We start from the raw sequence: 24,486 nt of genomic DNA, 5'->3' as shown, positions 1-24,486 counted from the left end.
TTTCTACCAACTGAAACAGAGAAAGAGTACGTTCAATATTTAAAAAGTAGTTAAAATTTTGTTTTAAATTTTGTTAGATTCTTAAAGAACGACAGAGGTGTACACGAAAAATGGTTCAACTCAAACTTCGTAATCTCACTAGTATGAAAAACAAAACAAACGGAACTACAGATATGAAATAAATCCTAATGGAATTTTGTAAAAAAAAACCAATTTATCAAGTAAACAATTAATATTACTAAACAAAAATGATAGCCACAAATCACCCTCTATCCCATTTTGCAACTAAATAACAAAAGGTAATGTCTTTCAGGTAGCAACTTCAAGCCTGCGTGGCCTTTATTTAATTTCGATTAGATTTAAAATTCTCATTTTAGATTAATAATTGAGTGCAGATGCCAATGAAATGAGCTCTGCCTTCACTTATAAATCAAACCTGAGACTGCACAACCAAAGATAATTAAAATAAAGCTCACGCACGCTAGATAATCAAGAGGTAAGCAATGAGAGACACAAGTCATGTTTACCTATGGAAATTATCTAACGATTCACCTTACAAATTCGTTATATCATAAACCCACAAGTCAAAATACTAAAAAGGAATAACTCCAATTTCTGTGAACTATTGGTGCCATAAATATTAAATTTGTAGAAAATTCCACAATACACGTCTTTGGAAAAAAGGGCAAAAAAACTATTAAAGAAAGAACGTTTGACCAAACTGTAAATCTTTATTGGCCTCAAAGTTTTTCTCAAAAAAAGCCAGAAACGATTCGTTGAAACCGTTAGCCACTACGAACTAATGCTATAAAACAGCAAAAATCAGTTCACTTTTCCATAAAGCAAGAAAATGACAAAACTATCATAATGCACGTGATTAACAGTAAATTCAAGGCAATATTCAGAATAACAACAAAGCTTCAAAAATAGCTTTTCCCCTGGATGAGCAGATAGGAATAATACACAGTACCTACTCGTTTGCTGCAATAACGGATCCAATAATCATGTGCAACAAGTTAGCAATTATAAAACGTTTGTCGCGCATCGTTTTAACAGTGCTGATTCAGGTAGAACAGGGAAAAACGTGAAGGCAAACTTTCAGGCGAGACTAGCATTGAGCAACTGCACAATCTGCCGACATTAAGAAACTGAGAGGCAAATTTTGAAAAAATGGACATAAGTGTGAGAAACTAATCTAAAACATGCTTACAATTGAGAATTTCCAACGTCAAATGCGCATTCTCATAGCTCTGGACGAATATTTTGAAAGAAAGCAGTAGACAATAAGTTATCTATATTGTATTGGTAGGTGCTAAGCAGTCCTGATTGGTAAACATATTTCAAAAAGAACCGACTAAGGTCGGACGAATTGCTCTGGAACGACTCGCTAGACGAATAATTTATAAGGGGTCATAGACTAGAGAAATTTGTATGGCACAAAAACTGACTCAAGAGGGGCTCAAACCCGCTCCCTCCCAGATACGAATCATCAACTGTAACCACTAAGCTACGCTTTTATGTCAGCGCATCGCTCACAGTCCGTTTTAAATTAGCAACAGAAAATTTCTGAATGCGCGCAATTCAAATCACTTGAAAAAATCAAAAAGTCACTCAAGAAGTAAAATCGAAAGAACGTTCCAGAAGAAAACTGTCAATCAAAATTTCGACTAAAAAACACGAATTAACAAAATTTGCTTCAAATTTTGTTTAGAGCACTTAATCGAAAAAAAAAGCAAAAGATCACAGAAGCTGATTTTTTTGCCATCAAGCAAAAAAATTCTCAGCCACCGAACTTATTTGAAATTCAACAAAAAATCAAAACTATTAAATCGAAACTGCAAAGCAGCATAGGCATTATGATTCCCTGTCTGCAGAAAATGCTAAGAGTTCTTGTTCCTCCCATTAAATAAGTTTTCACGCAAAATCACAGTTGATTTTCTGTGACGGAAATCGTTGGGCCTTCGAATGGATTGCTTAAACTGTTTTAATTGTAAAGATTTTATATTGGAAAATGCTTTCAAAAAATTCTTAGTTCTTTGTGGCAAACAATTTTGACCACGAAAAAAGTGTCATTTTTGCTATATAGAAACATTTTTCGATATAATAATAACAACAAGTTCAACAAATGTATCAAAGAAATCAGATCACAAAAAGCATGAAGAAAAAAATGCTACGCAATACATTTTAATTTAAACCTCCAAATCAAATCTGAACAAAGTCAAAACGGTCAGATGAAACAAAACTCAGACAAAAATCTCATAAACCAGAGACAAGTAAAAGGACAACATATCGGGCAAAATTGATTTCTATAAAAAATCGTTTTTTAAAAAAAAAATCTGTTTGAAAATAAGTGGCGTCAGTCGACGATACACGTCAGTTAAATTTGAAATTTAACAGCTATCAGACTACAGATTATTAGAAAGTCTATCATATTTTGTAAGAAAAAAATTAAAGGATCACGCTACAAATACAAAAACTGTTAGAAGCTTGAGAGAGAACAACCTGATGTAAATTGTGCATAAGATAAGCTTGACACAGCTTGACAAGAAGCTCTACTTGTTCAACGTATACTTGGCTAGAGAAATGAAGCCTCGAGGAACAAGAAAGAACGTGAGAATGGGTTATAAGAGACGCCCAAGTTCGAGAGCTTAAGACCAGTTGGTGTAATTGGGTAGCACACTAGGCTTGCAAGTAAGAGATGCTGGTTCGAATCCAGTACTGGTCCATTTTCACAGTAGTTGCACCTGAATAGACCCCCTAACAAAAACAAATGCATGCAACAACAAAAAATTCATATTTTTTTCAAGAAGTAACGATTTAAAACAAAAAAACCTTGGCAATAAACAGAAATTAATTAATGGAATCAATTATGCATCATTAGAGAGCCAATGAAACCTACCATTCAGGAGACTAAACGCACAACAAAAACTAAAAAGCGGGTAAAATTGAACAAATAAGTTTTATTCTTTAAAACAAGTCATTAAAAACCATTAGATACTAAAAGACCTTACATATCATACTTGTCAATAATGAGATTAACTGACAGAACTGTAGAACTAGCAAAATCCAAAAAATCACTAATGCTTCACAATAACCAATAGCGTCTAAGTCTTAAAAACTACTAGTTGTCATGAGGACTTCAAACAACTTCAAATATGCATTATTAGAACAGTACCACCTTTTTAAGGCAATTGTTAAGAACATTAAAGCAAGCCAATACGACAAACGTGAAAAATTTCTAAAACCAAAATTTTGGTCATACCGTTTTTCTCACTTCACTGTAAAAGCAGTTTGAAACAATTAGACACCCTAAAACTACACGCTTTTCACGCCCTTTAGTACTTCAGAGTAATTAAAACCACTACTGCACTTTGACTTCCAATTGACCGGAAAAAGCGAAAGTGTGAAAAATCGAACAAAAAGTGTGAAAAGAACCAACACATTCTATACCACTGTCGCTATTGCAGTCATTAATCGGAAATGAGAACTGAAGTAACTATGGAGATTCAAGTTTCGCGATTTGTGAGCAAAGAAAAAAGCAAGACAAAATTTTACAAAATAATTATCTCGCAATTATGCACAGTTTTCCTCATTTTCAAAGGGCTGTTTTCGGTGAGAGGCAAGCTGATTCAATATTTTCTGTTTAAAAAATCGCTGAATCTAAACATAAACGACTACGTTCTCAAAAAACTGATGGGGATCGATTCTATTGTGGCCTGCTTCAGCCCGGGTGGTCAGTCGCAGGGCAATTGATTTACTAAGGGGCTTGAAGCGATGACATTAGACGTAATAGGCAACATAACCTTAGCAAATAATAAATGCCTCATAAGTCAGCACTAATAATTAACGACATAAAATTTTTAAGCCCGAACAATTTTTGGTTGCCGAGAACTGCCAAACAATTAGGAACATGGAAGCACAGTTTCAGAATTCCATTACCGACCGAGAACACGAAATTCGGTAAGAATTTTCATGGAACTATTTGATAACAGATAACTTTACTTCTAATGCATTGCTTGTGTCTATACTCTTAAAGTTTATCATACTGTCATTTGGTTGGTGCAAGTTAATATGATCACAGGTAAATCTATTTATACGCGTAGTTGATTGCCAAACTAAAATGATCAGACAAGCGTTCAGTTTTTTCAAGTATTAATGACACTAACCATTCCGTTCAACTCAATTCTTGTGCTCTGTATTGTATTTCATTGCGTGTCCACGGACCAACCTAATCCATAAACTCAGAGGTCAAAAAGTTGGCAAAGGTCATTTATACTGAAGATAGATCAGAGGTGAATAGTTCCATTAAATCTAAGGATTTCGATATATAATGTTCCACTATAGAACAGATGATCAAACTATGCGTTGAAAAGTTATGCAAGCTCACACATACGATGAAAATTTGAAACCTATTTTTAACCCATAACAGATTATGTAATAACTAGCTAGATACTAGATATTATAGCCATGGATAAGAGATATAAGATTACAGAGCCAACAACAAACAACGGTCTAACACACAGAAGAGCACGATACGATGCACTGTGGCTGCAGAGAAAAGAAACATTAAGCGGAGCTGAATCAAATCTAAGTAAGTACAAAGCGCGATTGATTATCAAGTAGTTTGAATTACAAATATACTTTACACACTTTAACCTGGCCTTAGAGCTGCGCTCGGTTGCAATGTTTGAAAAAAGTCATTTTATTGGGAATCAAACAAAAAATTTGAGCAGAACATACAAGTTAAGGCATACTTAAACACAGCTTTAATTATTCAACCCGCACTGGTCAAATTGTTCAGTTAGCTCATCAAACAGCCCTCGCTCTGCTTTCGTTGTTTGACTCGGTTAGTTAAAAGTCACACGAGTTAGTAATCTATTATCTATCTACACACGTCACAATACCAACGGCCTTCAAAACGGAGATTTTGAGCTTCAACTTTAGAGAACAAGTTCAAACTAACTAATATTCATTTCAAGACGTGGTCAAACTTAAAACCAAGTCAAAACTCGAATAAAAATAATAATAAAATAAACTCGGTTTTCAAACCTAAGGACATGTTATTGTTATGGAATGGCCAACTCCGTTGTTTTCAATTTACTTCACCGCTATCAGGGAATTGAATTCTGTGTATTTATAAGTAGGTACCATGATAAATAATCAGTTGGTGTCAGACAAATTAATGACAATTACGATTCTTGAGGTTCTTCAAGCATGCATTTTCAGGATCGGCTAGACAAAGAAGAATGGGAAGCCTTTCAACCTTTAAAAAGCAAAATTTCCGGAAAAAAAGATTGATGAGCAATGCCTAATTACAATTAATTGCAAACTTTAACCATGAAGTATTGACAATAGCCTCTTTCTAAGTGTCAAAAAGTTGTTTTAATTTGGTCTGCGGTTTAATTAGGTTCAGTAAATGGCGAATTCAGTCTGAGTTGGAGGAAAATAAGCTGAATACTAATGTCAGTTAGCAGTATACTGTACGCATCTTTGATAAATTTAAGTCACAAAACCTTAAGTTTTTAAACATTGTCACAAACCCCTGGCTTTACCGGATTATCCGGTTCCTAATTTCGCTGTTAAACTCAAACGTAGTCGAATTGATTCTAAAATTGGCTGAATTAATTCAAACTTCCATTCAGTTTATGTAATTAGTGAGGTAAGTTCAACTCATTAGTGAGAGTCGTGACGTATACAAAACGATAAATTCGAAAAACAATAAATTCGGTTTTCAAACCTAAAAACTTATTGTTATGTGATGGCGAACTCCGTTTTTTTCAATTTACTCCACCGCTATCGGGGAATTGAATTTTGTGTATTTATAAGTAGTTACCATAAAAAATAGTCAGTTGGTGTCCGACAAATTAATGACAATTACTGTTCTTGAGGTTCTTCAAGCATGCATTTTCAGGATCGGCTAGACAAAGAAGAATGGGAAGCCTTTCAACCTTTAAAAAGCAAAATTTCCGGAAAAAATGATCGATAAGCAATGAATAATTACAAAAAATTGCAAATTGTAACCATGAAGTATTGACGATAGCCTCTTTCTAAGTGTCAGAAAGTTATTTTTAATTTGGTCTGTAGTTTCATTAGGTTCAGTAAATGGCGAATTCAGTCTGAGTTGGAGGAAAATAAGCTGAATACTAATGCCAGTTAGCAGTATATTCAACGCAGCATCTTTGATAAATTTAAGTCACAAAGCCTTAAGTTTTTAAACATTGTCACAAAGCCCGAGCTTTATCGGATTATACGGTTCCTAATTTCGCTGTTAAACTCATACGTAGTCGAATTGATTCTAAAATTGGCTGAATTAATTCAAACTTCCATTCAGTTGATGTAATTAGTGAGGTAAGTTCAACTCATTAGTGAGAGTCGTGACGTATACAAAACGAAAAATTCGAAAAACAATAAATTCGGTTTTCAAGCCTAAAAACTTATTGTTATGTGATGGCGAACTCCGTTTTTTTTCAATTTACTCCACCGCTATCAGGGAATTGAATTTTGTGTATTTATAAGTAGTTACCATAAAAAATAGTCAGTTGGTGTCCGACAAATTAATGACAATTACTGTTCTTGAGGTTCTTCAAGCATGCATTTTCAGGATCGGCTAGACAAAGAAGAATGGGAAGCCTTTCAACCTTTAAAAAGCAAAATTTCCGGAAAAAATGATCGATAAGCAATGAATAATTACAAAAAATTGCAAATTGTAACCATGAAGTATTGACGACAGCCTCTTTCTAAGTGTCAGAAAGTTAATTTAATTTGGTCTGTAGTTTCATTAGGTTCAGTAAATGGCGAATTCAGTCTGAGTTGGAGGAAAATAAGCTGAATACTAATGCCAGTTAGCAGTATATTCAACGCATCTTTGATAAATTTAAGTCACAAAGCCTTAAGTTTTTAAACATTGTCACAAAGCCCGAGCTTTATCGGATTATCCAGTTCCTAATTTCGCTGTTAAACTCAAACATAGTCGAGTTGATTCTAAAATTGGCTGAATTAATTCAAACTTCCATTCAGTTTATGTAATTAGTGAGGTAAGTTCAACTCATTAGTGAGAGTCGTGACGTATACAAAACGATAAATTCGAAAAACAATAAATTCGGTTTTCAAACCTAAAAACTTATTGTTATGTGATGGCGAACTCCGTTTTTTTCAATTTACTCCACCGCTATCAGGGAATTGAATTTTGTGTATTTATAAGTATATACCATAAAAAATAGTCAATTGGTGTCCGACAAATTAATGACAATTACTGTTTTTGAGGTTCTTCAAGCATGCATTTTCAGGATCGGCTAGACAAAGAAGAATGGGAAGCCTTTCAACCTTTAAAAAGCAAAATTTCCGGAAAAAATGATCGATAAACAATGAATAATTACAAAAAATTGCAAATTGTAACCATGAAGTATTGACGATAGCCTCATTCTAAGTGTCAAAAAGTTAATTTAATTTGGTCTGTAGTTCCATTAGGTTCAGTAAATGGCGAATCCAGTCTGAGTTGGAGGAAAATAAGCTGAATACTAATGCCAGTTAGCAGTATATTCAACGCATCTTTGATAAATTTAAGTCACAAAGCCTCAAGTTTTTTTAAACATTGTCACAAACCCCGTGCTTTACCGGATTATGCGGTTTTTAATTTCGCTGTTAAACTCAAACGTAGTCGAATTGATTCTAAAATTGGCTGAATTAATTCAAAATTCCATTCAGTTTATGCAATTAGAGAGGTAAGTTCAATTCATTAGTGAAAGTCTTGACATATGTAAAACGAAAAACTCGAATAATAATAATAAATTCGGTTTTCAAAACTAAGGAAATGTTATTGTTATGGAATGGCGATCTCCGTTGTTTTCAATTTACTTCACCGCTATCAAGGAATTGAATTTTCTGTAATTATAAGTAGTTACCATGAAAAATAATCAGTTGGTATCCGACAAATTAATGATAATTACTCTTCTTGAGGTTCTTCAAGCATGCATTTTCAGGATCGCCTCGGCAAAGAAGAGTGGGAAGCCTTTCAACCTTTAAAAAGCATAATTTCCGGAAAAAAAGATTGATGAGCAATGCATAATTAGAAATAATTGAAAAAATTTTAACCATAAAGTATTGACGATAGCCTCTTTCTAAGTGTCAAAAAGTTGATTTAATTTGGTCTGTGGTTTCATTAGGTTCAGTAAATGGCGAATTCAGTCTGAGTTGGAGGAAAATAAGCTGAATACTAATGCCAGTTAGCAGTATATTCAACGCATCTTTGATAAATTTAAGTCACAAAGCCTTAAGTTTTTAAACATTGTCACAAAGCCCGGGCTTTATCGGATTGTCCGGTTTTTAATTTCACTGTTAAACTCAAACGTAGTCGAATTGGTTCTTAAATCGGCTGAATTAAATCAAAATTCCATTCAGTTTATGCACTTAGTGAGGTAAGTTCAACTCATTAGTGAGAGTCGTGACGTATACAAAACGAAAAATTCGAAAAATAATAAATTCGGTTTTCAAACCTAAAAACTTATTGTTATGTGATGGCGAACTCCGTTTTTTTCAATTTACTTCAATTCATTAGTGTAAGTAGTGACGTATGTAAAACGGAAAAAAAACTTATCGAAAGACAAAACGAATTAAAACCTAACAGGACAAGTCCTGATTTCTGGACTTAAAACTCATGACCTGATTATCAACCTCCTCTCCTCAGTAGAAAAAAACCAGTGAATCAGCAGTGCAAAGATTAAAAAACACAAAAACAGCCTTTGATAGCCAAAAGGGTATATATCAACATGAAAAAAATCTTAATTCCTTATATCAGAAGAAGTGTTATAAGAGTTATATCGACTAAAGCATAATAAATAACAAATTACACTAGGGATCCTTAGACGGTAAACACCACCACCACCACTGCAGAACAGAATATAAAAACAAAGTAGAAAGGAAAACGAGAAATTTGGCGAAAATCGATTTCACTGAACGTTTTCCCCAAAGTGCCATTATAGCCAATTAAACACGCAAATAGAAAATTAAATCTTTATACCAAAAAAATATCACACATTACACACCAATTATTTTAATAAAAACGAAGTAATAGCGTTGCAAAAGGAAATTCCCAGCAACAACAAAAATCACAAAACTCTAATTCAAAACAAAGGTTCTCAACATCAAGTACTAATCACATACAAGCAGGAAACATAAAAAAGGTGTAACTTAGGCCTAAAAGAAAGCCAATGAGATCTGTCCAGAAAGTCCTTTAATGAGGTTAGATAACAAGGCCAACAAGTAAAACAGCAGACAAAACTCATTCACTGCTATTTATTAAATGGATCACGACAAAGTCCTGTAAATTCTTACCAATGACTACAAAATTGAAAAAGATTACATGATAATCAAAGAGCCTATGCGACCTGTCATTAAAGCAGGTGATAGGACAAAAATTCGAAAAAGTGCAAAAACAAAAAAGCAGTAATTTTTGAAAACACGTAGCGTCAATCGTTTAAAACGTTAGATAGGAGATGAAACCGTTGAAGATCTTGAAGCCAGCGAAAACTGTTTTTAACAAAAGTATGCGAGAGGGCAAAAAATTCAAAAAAGGGGCAAAACTTAAAATATCATGAGATAATTTTGCAAAATAAATAGCAGCGAGGTCGTTAACAGCTCGGGATATGAATTGAAGCCGTTAAATAGCTTCACAACTGCCTGATCAGAGAGCCATTGAGACCAGGAATAAACAAGAATTGAATACCAGACAACAACAAGAGCCTCAAAAACGGGCAGAGACGAAAAAATCGCTATTTTGATGAATAAAGTAGCGTTTGTCATGCACCGTTAACTGCCGTTTGGTGAAATCAAAAATAAAGAAATTGCACCATTGGAATGAGCACATTTATCAACTTGAGAAACGCTCTTACAAAAAAAATCAAGAAGAAAACAATTTTTGAAACAGAAGTCAAATAGCCGCACGTAAAAAATATGAAAAACGAATATTTCTTCATACGCTCTTTTCGCACTCAATTTAAAAGCAATTAGAACAAATTTCGAGACCTAACACTACTCGTTTTTCGCTCCGTTTACTACTCCGGCAATTTAAATCACTATTCTAACTTGACTTCTCATTGGCAATAATAAGTCAAAAAAGAACAGATCTTAACTATAACAGCCTTAAGACATCCTGAGTCAACTCAAGAGAAAATAACAATCATAAATCAAATAGGAGAAAACTTACCCAAACAGTAAAATAAAAAAGCGCAGAAAACTTAGCTAAAAAAATAAACATTTTTACGCAATCAAACTCGCACAGTTTTAAGCGCGCCATAAAATATCTCACAAGCTTTTATTACACAAGCTTGATCATGTATCTGAAAATCGAAAGCTATATCGCCTCTTCGAGTAGTAAAAAAACAGAAAAGCATAACGCCTTTTCGAATCGCACAAAGACAGCGCACTACAATACAATTCAAATTCTTTGAAATATAAAAGAAGTGCGCCTACGAAATAGCCTTTGAGAGGCTGACGGCGGCTATCAAGAAATAAAAACATTCTTGGATGAAATTAACTTGTTCCCAATTTTAGTTTTTCGTGCGCATTTAATTGCGAATCAACTAAAAGTTCGTTTATTTGTTGTACAAGAAAGAAGTAAAGGCACGAAATAAGTGAATTAAACATTTAAACTTTTCAATCCATACAAACAAAAAGTACAAAAAGCATTACAAACTTATCACCGATTTCTGTTATTTCTAAATTATGCAAGCGACAGCTCTAATATCACGAAAACTACGGGATCATAAATAATAACGCTCAGCTTTAAATCATTGAAAAATATTGCTGGACAAGGGGAATCAAACAATGGGCGATGAAATTGGGTCGAATTTGGGAAATCAGTATCCTAGTTAATCATTACCATCTCGTCCTTGTAAAATATTCTTCTTTCGTATCATATCACAAAAGTTACATGACAGATTGCGACCTTGAAAAATTCTGCGTCAAGTTCGGCTGACCTTCAATTACATCATAATTTTGCTCATATGGGTCTATAATTCGATCTCCTTCATTTCTGCTAAGCAGTTGCTCTGAACTGCCGGGCAAATTAACATCAACGGCTAGACTTCTTTCCGAGTTAGAATATTGTTCAATCGGTGAGTTGTCTCTGTTAAACCAGTTTGAAGACTGCTGGTTCGGATGGCTATTGTTAGCGGCTGGATTTTGCGACTCTGGATGATTTCCATTTTCATAAAAGTGGCCGTTTATTTCCGGGATAGAATTCCGCACTTCATGTCGTCGTGGATTGGGGTTTGCATTTTGATAATAGGAAATTTCGGGTTGATTATGAGGATGAAAGGTCGGGTGATAAATCGGAACAGGTGACGGCGAGTCTGATAGTTTGTTTCGTAGTACAGACACCAATCGCTCCAACCTGAACAAATTACTACTTCACAACAAAACACTACCGAAATGTACTACTAACATAAACAATGTTAAAGTCTCTGACAATCGGGTGAAATCGGTTAATTGGTCAATTTTGGAGACGATGAATTATTGAAATGATGAGGCCTAATTTGATTGAATGTTAAGGTCAGGATTTGATCGGTACAAAAATGTTCGTAAAATTTCAACTCTAGAGTCAACAGAGTTAATCAGAGTCGACAAAACATCCTTATTGACAATGGAGTATTTTGTTAATTGCCAACGTTGCCTAATCTTTTATAATCTGAGCCTCACTAAACGACATAGATACCCACAATTACTTATGTTCGATAAACGTCGCTCTACGGATGCTCAAACTGGCTATTTTACAACACTGAATAAGATGATTTTCAGGGCTCTAAAGTTTAAGGTAAATTAGTACAAACTAACTTACGTTTTTCATCTTCTCCTTCAAAAATCACACAACATAATTAATTCTACTTCATAAAAATCGTAAACATAACCGGCATATTGCCAGAAAATAGCCGCGATAGACGCTTTTGTGGCCTCCATGAATTGAAAAAACTAAAGAAATGAGATAGATTGACCACCAGTCCTTTTATAGACCACTAGACTTTTTGGTTAGATTCAGACTGTCATTTTAATGACACACATACGCTCTATAAGGAAAAAACCCTAATGGAGCTTCTTTTCAAAATTAATATTCAAAACCAAAAACTCACGACTCTAATACTCAAGAATTACGGCATATACGTTTGGCACTACTTAGATGCACACTATTGACCTTCAACTAGTAAATGTTCATAAAATTGTAAGTTCATTAAGCGACTTCACAAGTCAATTTTAATGAGGTAAGCCACGCAATTGACCGAAAAGCAGAACAAATGACGTCAAGCACACATTTTAACTGCAAAGCAGTAGATATCACTGAAGTGCAAGTCAATTGCAAGAAGTCCGGTCGCAATAATCATCGATGGAGACAAAGAATTACAAAAAAAAAATAGCAGGACAAGTCCTGACGTACAATTCAAAGAATTTTCACTGATTAAACAAAAAAAACTAGACCCAGAACGGACTATGAGTGAATTGGAAAAACAATTTAAAAAAATCAGATCAAAAAAAAAAACAGAAAATTTATGTCACAATGCCGCATGTGAACAAAAAAACCACTAGCGCGAAATGGAAATTTGGTTCAAAAAACAACCAGGCAAAAAAGACAGCGCCCCAATACAATTCAAATTCTTTGAAATGTAAAAAAACCACTATGTCCCCACTAATAGCCGCTATCGCTTCGCGACTCAATCAACAAAAATATCAAAATTCAAAACAATATTTTTTAAATTCAACTAATGTAAAATGTAATGTCACTGTGGTAGAAATCGGTTACATATGACGAGAACTGCTATGAAACATCTGTGAAATCATGGCACAACCAGGCGCTAAAGTACTGATAAATTACTGTTACTACCCTTCGGTCGTTAATCATAGCTACACGATTTCGGCCCCCATCAAATTGCAACGAAACAAACAATATTTAGAGATACAATTCAAAAAAAATTAAACTGTCATAGCAGACTAAGAGCAGGGGTTAACTTTCGTAGTGATTAGCTTAAATTCAGAAAGCCCGAAAACCTATCTTAACTGGACGAGGGGGGCAAAATGAGGTCGAGGAGGGCTAACAGGACTCAATTGTTTTCTAAAAACTTTGATTGAGAGCAATTAAGCATGGAAATACATCGTTAGTGAGTCAATGCATGTTTTCCTTGACGCAGTGGGATACCGTCTCCAACTCGACAAAAGCTCTCTAATTGAATAGCAAAAAACAGTATCAAAAATTGATTTAAAATAACAATTAACCATAACCATAAAGTCGTTTTTGTTTCAGAGATTCTTTATTCAGTTATTTCACAGCTTTGTAAATGGTAAATCTCTTCATTTTAACTTATATTAAAACTAAAAAAAGAAAACAATTATACAAACCAATTCAATCAAACATAATCAATAAATTTATCTATATATATATATATATATATATATATATATATATACATATATATATATATATATATATATATTTATATACCATTACAAAGGCATATTTTTAATTAAAATCGAAAATTATTATAATCAATTTTCGGCAAGCGGTATAAGGTTGGTTACACAAAAAAGATCCCCGAAAGATTGTCTGCAATTAGCCGCTCCGGACTGAAAATACCTATCGGGATTTAAAAAAAAACCGATCATAATCCCGATCGGGGTTGAAAAAATAGAAAATGGAAAACATTGATCACCTTACAAAAAAAAATTTTAAGTGCAAAGTTTTTTATTTCGTTTTGTAGTTATACAAGCTCTTGTTTCACAATGAGAGGGTACATGTACTATATCAATACAGGTACTAGTATCAATACCAAAAACCCAAAAAACCATTAGAGCTGACAACTAAAACTTCAAACAGCGGGGATCTAAAATTGGGCTTTATGGATTTATCCCGTTTCTATTTTTGATTTGGTTTCTCGGTAATGACTGTACACTTTAGATTGCTCTGCTGAGCAGCAAGTGCTAATTAAAATTACTTTGAGCTAAATAAGAGACACAAGAAACTAGCTTAGAGAAGTCAAAAACATTTCACTCAAAATGTTAAACAAGCTGTCAGCTAAGGTAAAGCGAAACAAATTTTTATTCGACGAAGTAAAAAATATAGCAGGTAAAGTCCTGAAACAATTCAAAGAATGTTTTTTTGAACAAAAACCAAAAAAAACTGAACCCTGACAAGGAAACATTGAAAACCATTTGCTTAAAAATTCTGATGGAAAAATTTGAAAAAAAAGGTAAATAAGAAGAGCAAAAATTAGGTCAAATTTGTTCGAATAACGTTTTCTCATTCCACTTTAGAAAAAATCCACGCCATACAAACACTCGGATTTACCATCAATTTCATGTGTGATAAAAATCACCACTCCAATTTAATTTCAAAAGTCGCAAAAAACGAGAAAACATCAAACAAAAATACAGGCCGCAATACAATTCAAATTCTTCGAATTGCAAAAAAATGCCCGCTAAAAGAGACGGCAGAGCAAATGAGGGGGCCATTAAACAAGTTTCATAAAAAGAACACAATCTAAGCATATGCTTTTAAAACTTAAGCTGGAAAAATTGTGGACTAAGCAAGAAAACGTAAGCCCACCCAATTTTTCGAAAAAGCCAAGAACTCAACATTATTGTGAATTCACTTAAAATATAACGCCATTCTGTAGATAGTTACACTAAGTAACTAATCGTAAGCAGTCTCCACTGCAAAACACTGAATGGAAAAATAAAGCTGAAATGCTACACCAATACGCAGCAACAATTAATAATTATACAACAAACAACCATTTTCGACAGATATAACAAACAACTGCCGCAACAATTGACCCGAGGAACAAGCTAGTGTTGCACTTGGTTGTAGCTAGCTTAAACCTAGTGAGCCGCAACGCATCGGGTAGCGCGAAGGCGCAGAAAAAATGCGACGGACGTCAAAAAGGGATCCCAAACCGAACAAAAATCAAAATTTGTCAATAATGAATATACTGAGAGCAAGCGGGACTACGCGTCAAAGGAGGAGGACGAGGGTGTTGTATCAGGGTGGTAGTGGCGTGAGTGGGTTGAGTGCTGGTGGTGGTGCGGGAGGGGGGGGGGGTCAAACTCTTAAAGAACCGCCCTGCACATTATGAATTCATGTCTCCTCAATTATTTGTCAATCTCACATTTAGAGACTATTAAGGCATAAAGCTCTTAACTGATAACTTAAAAGCTTTACTGCTCAGCTAGATAACTGCTCAGCAACTCAATGTCCTTCAGGCTTTACCTGCTTATCTGGTTTTTGGGGACAAAAACCTCAAATCGTCAGACAAAAAACTATCAGACAGGAAGTTTGTTAAACAAAAGATTGAATAAAAAAGACCAGCAGGACTAATATAATTGTTAAAAACTCGTTTGAGTGCAAATAAACGGGAGAAGGTAATTCAATAGTGTTCAAATTTTCCCACTCCTAGGACGAGAACGATAATTATTACAGAAGGAATGATCTTGAAATAAGACGGCTACTTTATTATTAAAAAACTGATAAACCTAATTATTGGACGCAAAGTTTTAAAACCAAATACATTTTCTAGCAGAATTATTTTCTTAGTCAGAAATATTTCGAGCTCCATACGTAGGGCTTTATGATATTTGTTCGAGAAAAGCGGGATAAGATGTTCGGCTCCAGTATTTCGATTCTTACTCCTATTTGCTGCCCTATGGCTTGAGCGCAATAAACTCGTCTTAACTTTTAACAGGGCAACTTTTAACTTAACAGGGCAACATAGGAAAAAACTTGAACTTGATGGCAAAAAAAGCCATAACGTCTCTAATAAAGGCTTCGATCATCTTAGTTTCGCGGCCTCAAAAATATTCTTTCTTCCCTTGTGAGAAAAACCGTTTATCATCTTTAAACCACTTGACTGATTTAAACTTTCCGTTAACTTGAGCCGCTATGGCTCTCTGAGTTGTGACTTTGATTCTCGGTTCTGTCGAGAGATTCTAATCCTCACCTCAGAACTGAAACTAAAGTTTATTTGCTGAAGCTAAAACGCTGCATACTTAAGCACTCTCGGCACTTTTCACGATGTTTATTGAACAAATTGGTCCTTTGTTCTTTTCACATTAAGTCCCCTTGAAAACATGAGCAGGTAACAGCCTTTTGATATTTCTTGAAAAGCAAGTGAAACGTTACCAGTCAATTTGTAAATAAGCAACTATGCGGCCTAACTTCAAACAAACAATCTGATCAAGTATTCCATTAGCACTTTTTCAATTAAAAGATGAACTCCCAAGTCAAACTGCGACTGCACACGTTGCCAATTTACAATTTAACTAAAAGTTATAAGTCATAACTAAGTAATACTGCCAATTTTGGCCTATTTGTTATTATCAGTGCACAATAGTGATGTTTTCACACCTGTGTTGATTAACTATCCTCGTAAATAAATAATTTTCATGTTCAGGTCACATGTAATAGTACACCCCATTCAGTTAAGTCAACAATCAACTTTTGAATTTTGTTTATAATGAGCAAACGCTATCAGGTTACATCTTATCTAAATCATTCTGAAACTTCACTCACGATATGACACTTTTATCATAATTAGTTCCGTTTGCTGAAGATAAGAGGCCTTTTCGAAAAATTGAAGTCACGCAAATTTAGAAGACAATATGAAAGCGATTGCTTTGATCTTATAGCAAGCGGCATTGGCAACACAGCAAAAACACTGAATCATGATGTCTGAAAAGAAGAGTGACAAATGACCGTAACTCTAAATGGTTTGATCTATGACACATTCTTTCACAAAATTGAATGACAAGAATTAATAATTTTAATGCAGAACTTCAGTCGACAAAAATTATGCATTCATAATACAAAAATTATGAGCACTCTTTAGAGTTTATAAGAAACCATTTTTTTGACTGTGTTAAAATTAGGATAAATTGATATAGACAAAACTGTACTCCGGCATATCAGTTTATCCCGTTTCTTTTGGATAAAAATTGCACAAACGCAACTTTCATTAAAAAGATCAGAAGAGCCCACATTTAAGAGAAGAACCTGGTTGTTTGAGAACATTTGATCGAATAAAGTTCGGGGGGGGAAGCCTGGGAGGACAGACGAGGGGGGTTCAAATTCAAATCGCCAGCTGGATTAGGATGGACGATGGAGAGTTTGGGGAAGAAAAGTCAAATGGGTCAGGCGAAAAATAGGTCAAACAAACAGGACCAATATAATTGCTACTTCGCTAGAGAGCAGTTAAACAGATACTTGAATATCATTTTGCAATTTGTATTGAAGTGCACAAAAAAAGTCAGACTCGAGTTATCTCGAGTTATGAAAAAAATTAATCACAGGCAAATGAATTTATGCCGAAAAGGAAAAAATTGCAAAAATATGGACGATTGAATAAGAATCCTCCCAATTTACCCTGAATTTCTGGCAAAAATTGGAAGCAACAATACTTCATAATCCCTTTGCTCAATCGTTTATTTTAAAATTTAGTGCAGACATGCAAAAAATTTTTCGAACGAGCAACAATTAATTTTATTAAAAAACAGTAGATATCTCGTGCAGCCATTATTGTTGTCTGATGACTGGCGTGGTCTCGATTCTATTATTGCAGTCTGCTTCTGTCGGGGTTTAGGATTCAATGATTATTGACAGGTGGTATGGTAAAAACGTAAGACCGGGGCAGAAAAAAAGGATGGGGGGAGGGGTAGGAGGCTAGCGGGGAGGACACAAGCTTTATTGACGCTCATACTACGAAGTGACGAGGTCTCTCTGTCAATTTGGGAAATCGTATACTTAGACACTAGTAAAGATTTAAGAGAACTGTACAGTGGCTCAAAGCCCTTGGGATTTACAGATTCATTCCGTTTCTTCGTCACGAAACTCGCAAAATTTGTGTTCGGACAAATCATCGCGTAAAAAGAACAAGCCGGATCAAAACGGTTGCTACGAATTTTGTTTAAGACCAAATAAAAATGTCAAAAAATACGCATCAATCAGGCCAAAAAAATGTTACACCTGAAAGTTTCTAAGATCATGCTACTTACTCTTCGTTCCGTTTCGTCAACTGTGCCGATTTTGCCTCATTGGCTTTTAGCGATTTCTCGTTCTCAACCCGAGCATTCTCAGACAATTTTAGTTTGTCAGAGAGGTCTTGAGTCAGTCGCTCCAAATGTGACACGACTGGGTCCTGACCTCTGGAGAACTTTTCACCCAGATCTTCCAGAAGAGCTTCACCGGGAGGTCCACTTTTGCTTAAACAGAAATAAACTCTCAAAAAACCTTATTGATAGTAGTCATGCTTTCTCCTGATGTTCTCTACCCGATTGTGATTCACAGCGTATAAAGTGAAGTCAAGAAATACCGCCACACGCATCGAAACCAGTTTTCTAACTCAAGAAACAGACAATTGTGTAATAAATTATTGTGTAGCAATGAAAAAACAAAAGCGTATCAAAGTAGATGCTAAAAGGCCAGTATAACCTCTCCCCACGTTATCTATTTCTGCGGGAAAAGGCAGAAAAAGGTTAATTCTTTTAAGTGAACTACATACTTGATGACTAAACTTTCAATTAGCCTTAGATTTAGCAGCTTAATTTTAGTAATAAAAATCTTTTTGGTAGTATAACAGTGTCAAGACTTTCGTCCAAATCATGGCAACTCGAAATCGGATTAGTTTACTGTCTGCACCAAGACTGATTTGCACATAGATGATATGAGTTCACTTTGTAAACGATAACCGACTAACGTCTTATTGATCTTAGACGACTGGCAAAGGGGTTGCCTTCAATAGGATTTTTGTTGCCCAAGGCATGAATGGATGATTGCAATATGCACGTATAAATATTAAAATGTCAGATCTTTGCGGTCTAAATTCTGGAGTGCCAAATTATCCATACAGTTCCAGATTTCAAAAATGATAGCATTTTAAAAATAGCAAAATAAATGTTTTAAGCGAGGATACGTGAAACTTAGTCAATTCATAATCTGACTTCATTTCGAACCACCGCGTTCGAAATAAAGACGTATTTTCTCATTGACTTCATCAGAGTCACAAAACCTATACTTAAAGAAGTGAATCATCGGTGAAAAGCGATTTCTTTTTGAAGAATTTTAGTAGCGAGCCAGTGGTTTTTCATTATCGATTTCATTATCTAGCACAGTTTATTCAAAATGAAGCTGTCTTACGGGGGACAAATGGAAAATATTCAGATCTACAATCAATTTTCTATTCAGCAGATCTACCATCAACTAACTAGTCAAACTCCACTAAAACTTGGCTACATCGTGGAGCTTAGATTAGGAGTGGTTTAGAAAATGTGAACATAAAACAATCGCACAGCAAAACTGGTAGTTTTTTGTTGTCGAACAATTTCAATTTTGGGGTTAAATATTCACGAGCAACTCCGTATGCCACCGGGCATTAAAACATCAAAGCTTTTGTACGGTTTCTGCGAAATATTTGACGGTTTTATACCAATCTTCAACAAGCTTCATCAACTTCAAACAGTATCAATTGTCTGTGTTCAGAAAATTTGATCTGTTAATGGCAAAATTGAAAATATTCTTACTTCCATGCGAATTAATTGCATTACCAAAAAACCCATAAACGCCGGACCAATTGCTCTTAAACAACTGGCAGGGGCGCACTTCAATCATTTTAATCTGCTATTGTTGGGGCCCGTGAGGTGAGATGACATCATGGGGGCAACAAAATTCAATGTGGGGCTTCAAATGTCATAACTATAGGGCATAATAGACAAATAGCAATATTCAGAATGTAAACGAAACCATTAGCCTCGCAGTTTTTATTTGACTTGTGATAGTACACTATCGACAAATTTAATACTTGCCAAAAATTATGTATGAGAGAGAAGTTTGGATCCTGCAAAAACCAAAAAGTGAATCGAAAAGTTCAAAACTGTCAAGTAAACACACGACTACATTAATTGATTTAAACTTCCTTTCAGAGCAATTAAAGATTGAGGACAATCGTACCCTCGCTCATTTAGGATGGAAAACTCAAATTTTAAATTCAATCTAAACCATTTTTTCTAAACCATTTTATTTAGCGACCCACTAAACAACTCAAGAAATCCTAGCCTTTTCGCGCTAACAAACAATTCTGTTGCCATGGATTGCTCGGGTCAGGGAAGCGTTCATTTACTTTTCTAACGGTGAAGGAAAGCCCCGATTTCTTAAAAAAAAACTTAGTTCACAAAAAGATGATATCCCGTTTGTATCAATGATTTACCCTGCGGGGGCTCCGGGATGGCACGTGACACAACTTATGTTTCTCAGAAAAAATAAACATTTCATTTCTTGTGGGGGAGGCTGGGAGGAACAGGATTTAATTGTGGGTCACTTCAAATGTTCGGAAACATTTGTTTCCATTTTATAGTTAGATCATATCTGCGAGGGTTTTCAGAATGGCAAAAAGTAACTCGGGGCAATTTCAGAAATTATAGCTGCAAATAAAATTGTGCAATTACATATGGAGCGGTATTGTTTATTCAGCAAACCAAAATTTTACAATATGGAAAAAAATTGCCCCTTTTTGAGAACCCAATTTGCAGTTTACTTAATCTATTACAATAACAGAGTATGACAAGGGGCGTGTGGGGTAAACTTCAAAGCAAGTTTGACTTGAAACTTGATATTTCAGTAATTTAAAATTGTCCCAATATTGGAGAAAACCTTGAAACTTTTCGTGTTAAAACAACAACAAAAACAAATAAATACCTCCCTTGTGAACAAACAAACAAGCAAACAAACGATCAACAGCCTTTCTACATTTGTTCAGCTCACAAAACACTCAAAGAATGTGAACATAATACTGCTGATCAGGTCCCCTTTTAAACTCTTTCTCCCCTCTCTGCCTCTGATGGGACTTCAAAAATGAACACACGTGTTGACACCTCGGACTAACAACAAGTTCAAACAATTCTCACACAATCTCTCTCCCCTAGTTAACACAAGTTATCAGTTATAACCAGAGGTAGTCAAATAGTTATATCTAGGCATCCACGTGATCTCCTCAAATAAACGTGTTTAGGACATTCCAGGTCAAACCTCTAATTCACGGAAAGCAGCAATTTCAAAGTATTTCGCTGTTAAGATGTTAGAATAGACTCTTATACACAAAAGTGAAACAGCTGCAATTTGCGGCTGATTAAGGGATCTGATAAAATTTCCAAGATTTTGAGTTTTCACTTTCAGCGCTGATGTCGGCAATTAAAGAAGCTAAATATCTCGTCACCCTTTGTTAACAATAAGTTAAAAGGGGAGAACAATCTGTAGTAGTTGTCATTTTTCAGTAGTTGACAGTCATATCAAGTTGAGATCTCGCTTTTATTGAAGAAGCAAAACGTGAATCTTTATCATAGTAGAAATCTTCCAACTTATCAAGCTTCAGAGCGTAAATTAATTTTTACTTGTCCAAGAAAACTTCCAATTTACAAAATTGTACAATAATTTTTTCCTTGATGTAGAGCGAGGCTAACAGAAATAGCTAGTAGTCAATGGATTGGGTAGTTAATGATTGATAAACTCGTTAATAATTCATATCTTGATCAATTTCATTGGGAGATTGGAGCTGGTTAATAATGTAGTTAGGAGCGAATCTTCGCATTGAGGACTCAAATTGAGTTTTAGCCGCGTTCACCTGTTTGCATTAAGCAACTTAATTGCAAAATTAATTTTGAAACATTCTCTGATAAACAAATAGTCAGTCTGTGTACACACTGCAGACATTATACACAAACAACAATCTTCTAGTTCAATTGGGAATAAACAAAACATGCCGAAATCCAAAATCAAAACAAAACAAACCCAAACAAGTTTCTTACATCTTCCTATCACCATCAGCCGCTTCAGTTCAAAACCAGACAATTCTACTCATTGTCAATGAATGCAATTTCCATTAAACTACTTCAAAAAATTACCTAGTCTCAGAAGTATGCGGTCGAGAATATTATGATTTCATTTAAAAAAAAGAAACATATGTCAGAAATAACAACCAAATTAAAACTCCACCACTTAAGAATATTATGTTTCTCTGTCCGATTTTTCCTGATTTAACTAAATTTTCTATGTTTAGTCTCCAGATTTATCCAGTTTAATTAAAATAGATATCTGATTTAATCGATTTTTAAAAAATCTAAACTATTTTTGGCTATAGGTGGTAACTATACAAACAACTGACCAATTATGGTATGAATTGAATACGTTTGCACCTAAAAAATGAGCTTCGAGTACATTTAGAACGATAGCTTGATCTTTCAGGTGCGAAAAATCTGCAGAAAATTAAACTCAAATGTAAATATATGTTCTTAAAAAGACGAGTGACGCAGTTTTATTTTGTGTATCTCGATGTCTTTTCTTCGATATTTGCCCATACTGTATGTCTATCTTACACACTGCTCCAAATAATGCGAAATAGAGTAAAAGGTGACCAGAGAAAACATACCCGGCAGATTGCCGGAAAATAGTCGCCGTTGATTCCAATAAGCATGATTGGGATTGAAAGAATAGAAGATATTGAAAAAAAAAAGATTTTTGTACAAAAATATTTTTTAAGTCCGATTTATTTTGATGGCATTTCGTAGTTGAACATACTTCTGTTTCTTAGAGAGAGGCTACAGGGGCTACTATCAACACCAATAAGCATTAGAGGTGGTAACTAAGACTTATAGGAACGACGTTCAAATAGCGGGCATCTAAAATTGGGCTTTATGGTTTTATCCCGTTTCTCTGACTTCAATTTTTATACTGACTCTGTTCATTTTGAATTGCTTTGCTGAGCAACTGATGTTCAAATTCACTTTTAGCAGAATGAGAGGAGAGAAACTAGCCTAGAGAAGTCAAAAAGATTTCACGCAAAATGTTGAAAAGGCGGCAAAATGAGGTAAAGCGAAACATTTTTTTATTCGATATTCGACGAAGTAAAAAAAAAAAATAGGAGCGCTATAATAGCCGGCTGAGAAGATGAGGGCGGCTATTAAAAATGACTAAAAAATAGGCAGAACAATTTTCATCGATAGAACGTGAGTGAAAACAAACCAAACCAAGAAAAATTAGAGCTATTACCAATCGATCAAAATGTGAAAAAATCACAATAGACCAAAAGCCTCGAAACAAACGCTTTTCCAATATGCACTAATTGCTCTATTTTGAGTATTATTGATGTTAATTTTTCCCTTCCCCAGTCACCAAAAGTTAAGGAAACATTCTCACGAAAAAGCTCCACTTCAAAATCGAGATCTTTTGATAACGAATATGGTACAGCAACGACGAAATTGTCAAACATACCCAGCAGATTGCCGGAAAATAGCTGCCGTTGACGCGCTTGATGCACATCGGGATTGACACAGAAAAAGAAAAAAAGGAGACAAATTGACCGAATTTTTGACCTGGTCAAAAAGTGTTCTATTTGGTGTGCAGATTCAGTTAGATTCTAAAGCTATAATTAATTCAACTTCTAAACTGAAAGCTAATAAGCTTAATACAAATGTCAGCTAGCAAACACTCTAATGAAGTTTGATAACCTAATTCTCAATAACTTAAAGACCGGATTTATCGTTTTATCCCGTCTCTTTTGATTTTGGTCTTTTGACTTTGTCAGTATTCACCACATTGCATAATTGAAAGAGTGAAAAAGTTAAAATCCATTCAGTTGAAACAGTGAGTGAAGTAAGTCAGAAGTCAAACATAAAAATCGTGACATGCAAAACGAAAAAGGTCATCAAAAGGTAAAGCGAATTAAAAAACGAAATTTTATGAAATTAATGAAATTGCATGAACGATTGAACAAAAAGCAGATTTGAAGTGGTTGTGAAGTCATATGGTCGTTACAAAAATCTTGACGACGAAATAAATAAAAAAACATAGCAGGACAAGTCCTGACGTACAATTCAACGAATTGTCATTGACTAAACAAAAAACTAGACCTAGAACGGACTATCAGTGAATAAAAAAAATCACATAAAACAAAAAAAAAACAGAAAATCAATGTCAAAATGTGGCTAGGGAGAACAAAAAAACCACTAGCGAGAAATGTAAATTTGATTCCAACAAAAAACGAGGCCTAGAATAAACTATGAATGTAGCACGAAAAACCACGTAGAAAAAAAATGCGATCCAAAAAATTGAAAATACAGTAAAAACCAAAAATAAATTGCCGCAAGTGAACAAAAAACCAGTAGCGAGAAAGCAAACTTTTTTCAAACACCGTTCTCTCACTCTACTTAAAAATTAGAGCGAACAAATTACACGCCGCAAAACCACTCGCTTTTTCGCTCCACTTCCCATTTCGGCGTGACCAAAATCACTACTCTAATTTGACTCCAAAAATCATGCAAACGTTTGAACAGATCTTAAAAAAAACATAGCCGAAAGAATTCCGGAAACGACTCGAATTCATGATTATCTTGAAACAAAACCATAACACAAAAAAGTAAAACAAAAAATCAGAAAAAAATCTGATAAAAAATCTGATTAAATTTTGCTAT

The 24,486-nt window shown here is 34.6% G+C and overlaps 1 protein-coding gene across 4 annotated transcripts in view; it reads right to left on the bottom strand.

The window, feature by feature from the left end:
* Positions 1-10,612: 10,612 nt before the first annotated feature.
* The window catches only part of LOC142337856 (uncharacterized), a 77,846-nt gene continuing 63,972 nt past the window's right edge, over positions 10,613-24,486 (bottom strand). For 2 of the 4 annotated variants that reach the window (XM_075387447.1, XM_075387450.1), the window contains 2 exons: positions 18,025-18,231; positions 10,613-11,389 (listed from right to left, as the gene is read on the bottom strand). In XM_075387447.1, coding sequence (XP_075243562.1) covers positions 10,924-11,389; positions 18,025-18,231 — 673 coding nt within the window. In that variant the 3' untranslated portion in view covers positions 10,613-10,923. Of the gene's footprint in view, positions 11,390-11,829; positions 11,849-18,024; positions 18,232-24,486 lie in introns of all 4 variants that reach the window. The other 2 variants (XM_075387448.1, XM_075387449.1) reach the window with 2 other exon arrangements.

This window comes from Convolutriloba macropyga, chromosome 4 (assembly GCF_964194025.1).
Source record: "Convolutriloba macropyga chromosome 4, txConMacr16.3, whole genome shotgun sequence".
NCBI classification, from domain to species: Eukaryota; Metazoa; Xenacoelomorpha; order Acoela; family Convolutidae; genus Convolutriloba; species Convolutriloba macropyga.
Note: the sequence above shows the minus strand (reverse complement) of the source record. Positions and strands in the feature narration are given on the sequence as shown.